At 61.4% G+C, this 2130-nt stretch overlaps 1 protein-coding gene across 1 annotated transcript in view; it reads left to right on the top strand.

Moving 5' to 3' along the window:
- The window catches only part of LOC108509935 (procollagen C-endopeptidase enhancer 1-like), a gene marked incomplete at its 3' end in the record, with an annotated part of 4572 nt that extends 2456 nt beyond the window's left edge, over positions 1-2116 (top strand). The window contains exons 2-4 of the mRNA XM_017839553.1: positions 38-65; positions 97-355; positions 1973-2116. Coding sequence (XP_017695042.1) covers positions 38-65; positions 97-355; positions 1973-2116 — 431 coding nt within the window. The remainder of the gene's footprint in view (positions 1-37; positions 66-96; positions 356-1972) is intronic.
- Positions 2117-2130: the final 14 nt, after the last annotated feature.

A 2130-nucleotide genomic window follows, 5' to 3' on the forward strand; every position in this document is an offset into this window, starting at 1 on the left:
TCCCCAAGGGCCAGCCGGTGACACCCTGACCCCCCAGTGTCCCCCATGTCCCCAAGGGCCAGCCGGTGACACCCCGGCCCCGTAACGTCCCCCCAGGTCCCCGAGGGCCAGGTGGCCACTCTGTCCTTCCGTGTCTTCGACCTGGAGCCGGACCCCCTGTGCCGCTTCGACTCGCTGTCGGTGTTCGGGGGGCACGGCCCGGGGGCGCCGCTCTTGGGGCGTTTCTGCGGCACGTTCCGGCCGGGGGCTCTGCGGGCCCCCCAGAACCGGCTGCGGCTGCGCATGGAGAGCGACGGCGGCACGGCCGGCAGGGGATTCCTGGCCTGGTTCAGCGCCGGCAGCCCCCCAACTAACGGTGAGAGACCACCCCCCAAAGCCGGGGGAGACTCTTTTGGGGCGCCCCCCAAAACCCGGGGGCGAGGGACCCCCCTCGGGGGCGCGGGGAGCACCGCCGGCGGAGAGCAGGGACAATCCCAAAACACGTGGACACCCCCAAAAAACACGTGATGGAGACCCCCAAAAACACGTGGGGAACCCCAAGAACTTACAGCGACCCCCCAGAGTCACGTGGAGACCCCAAACCCCTGCAGAGACCCCCAAAATCCCCCATGGAGCTGCCAAAAACACATGGAGACCCCCAAACCTCCATGGACACCCCTCAAGCCCCCATGCAGACCCCCAAAATTCATGGAGCCCCCCAAAAGCCAAGTGAGAAACACTGGTGGAGAGCAGGGACAGCCCTAAAACACCCCCCAGGGGGGTCCTGGGGGCTGTGGAGGGAAATGGGGAGAAAAGGGGAGGAAAAGAGGGTGAAAAGTGTGAAAGGGAAGGAAAAGTGTGAGGAAAAAAGGGGGGGAAGAGGAGAAAGAGTGAGGGGAAAAATGTGAAATTGAGAAGCGGAGGAGAAAATGGGGAAAGAGTGAGGAGAAAAGGGAAAGAATGAGGGGGAAAGGTGAGGGAAATAGGGAAAAAAAGCCTGAGAGAAAAAGGAGGGAAAAGCTGAGGGGATAAAGAGGGAAAAACTGAGGAGAAAAGGAGGGAAAACTGAGGGGACAAGGCAGGAAAAGTGTGAGGGGGAAAAGGAAAAATAGAGGGAAAACTGTGAGGGGAAAATCTGAGAGGGAAAAGTGGGAGGGTAAAAGTGGGAGGGTAAAGGAGGGAAAAATTGAGGGAAAGTGGGGAAGAGTATGAGAAGAAAAACGGGGAAATCAGGGGAAAAGTGTGACGGGAGAAAGGAGGGAAAATGGGGAAAAATCCTGAGAGGAAAAGGAGGGGAAAACTGAGGGGGAAATGGGTGAAAGAGGGGGGAAGTGTGAGAGGGGAATGGGGGGATGTGGCAGGAAAACACGAAGGGAAACGTGGCCCAAAATGGAGGGAAAAGCTGAGGGGGAAAGGGGGGCAGGGGGAGCCGCCGGCAGAGAGCAGGGACACCCCGAGACACCCCCAAACCCACCCAGACCCCCGGGGAGAACCCCAAACCCCCCAGACACTCATCACACCACGTGGAGACCCCAAAAATCACACGGAGCCCCCCCAAACCCTCATGGAGCCCCTGAAAACCCCCGTGGAGACCCCCCAAAACCACACGGACCCTCCCCGGACACCCTGCAGGGCCCCCCCCAACCCAGCCCAACCCTTTTGCAGGGCCCCCCCAGGGACGGCGGCGCTCGGGGGTCTCTAATAAACCCCATTTTTTCGGGGAGTCCTGGCACTATTTTGATGGTGAGTATGACCCCCCCCAGACTTACAAAAACATTCCCGGGGGGGGTCTTGCACCCCAAAAGTCTATTCCCCCTCCCCCCCCAGTCCCAGGGTGGTTTTGGCAGAGCCCCCCCCCCCCAGTTCCCCCCTCCAAGGCCTCATTTTGGGGGTCTCAGGGACAGAGGAGTCGCCGGCGGTGCAGGAAGGGGGGGGAGGGGGGGTCCCAGCATGTGTTTGCCCCCAAAATGTGACCCCCCTGACCCCCCCCCAGAGCACCAGTTTTGTGGGGGGCGGCTGGAGAAGCCCCAGGGAAGCCTGAACACCCCAAATTGGCCAGAGGAGAATTATCCCCCCGGGATCAGCTGCTCCTGGCACATCGTGGCCCCCCCCGACAAGGTTTGGGGGGTCCGGGGGGGCTTGGGGGGGGTT

Source organism: Lepidothrix coronata, unplaced genomic scaffold (genome assembly GCF_001604755.1).
Source record: "Lepidothrix coronata isolate B3197 unplaced genomic scaffold, Lepidothrix_coronata-1.0 Scaffold436, whole genome shotgun sequence".
In the NCBI taxonomy this organism is placed as follows: Eukaryota; Metazoa; Chordata; class Aves; order Passeriformes; family Pipridae; genus Lepidothrix; species Lepidothrix coronata.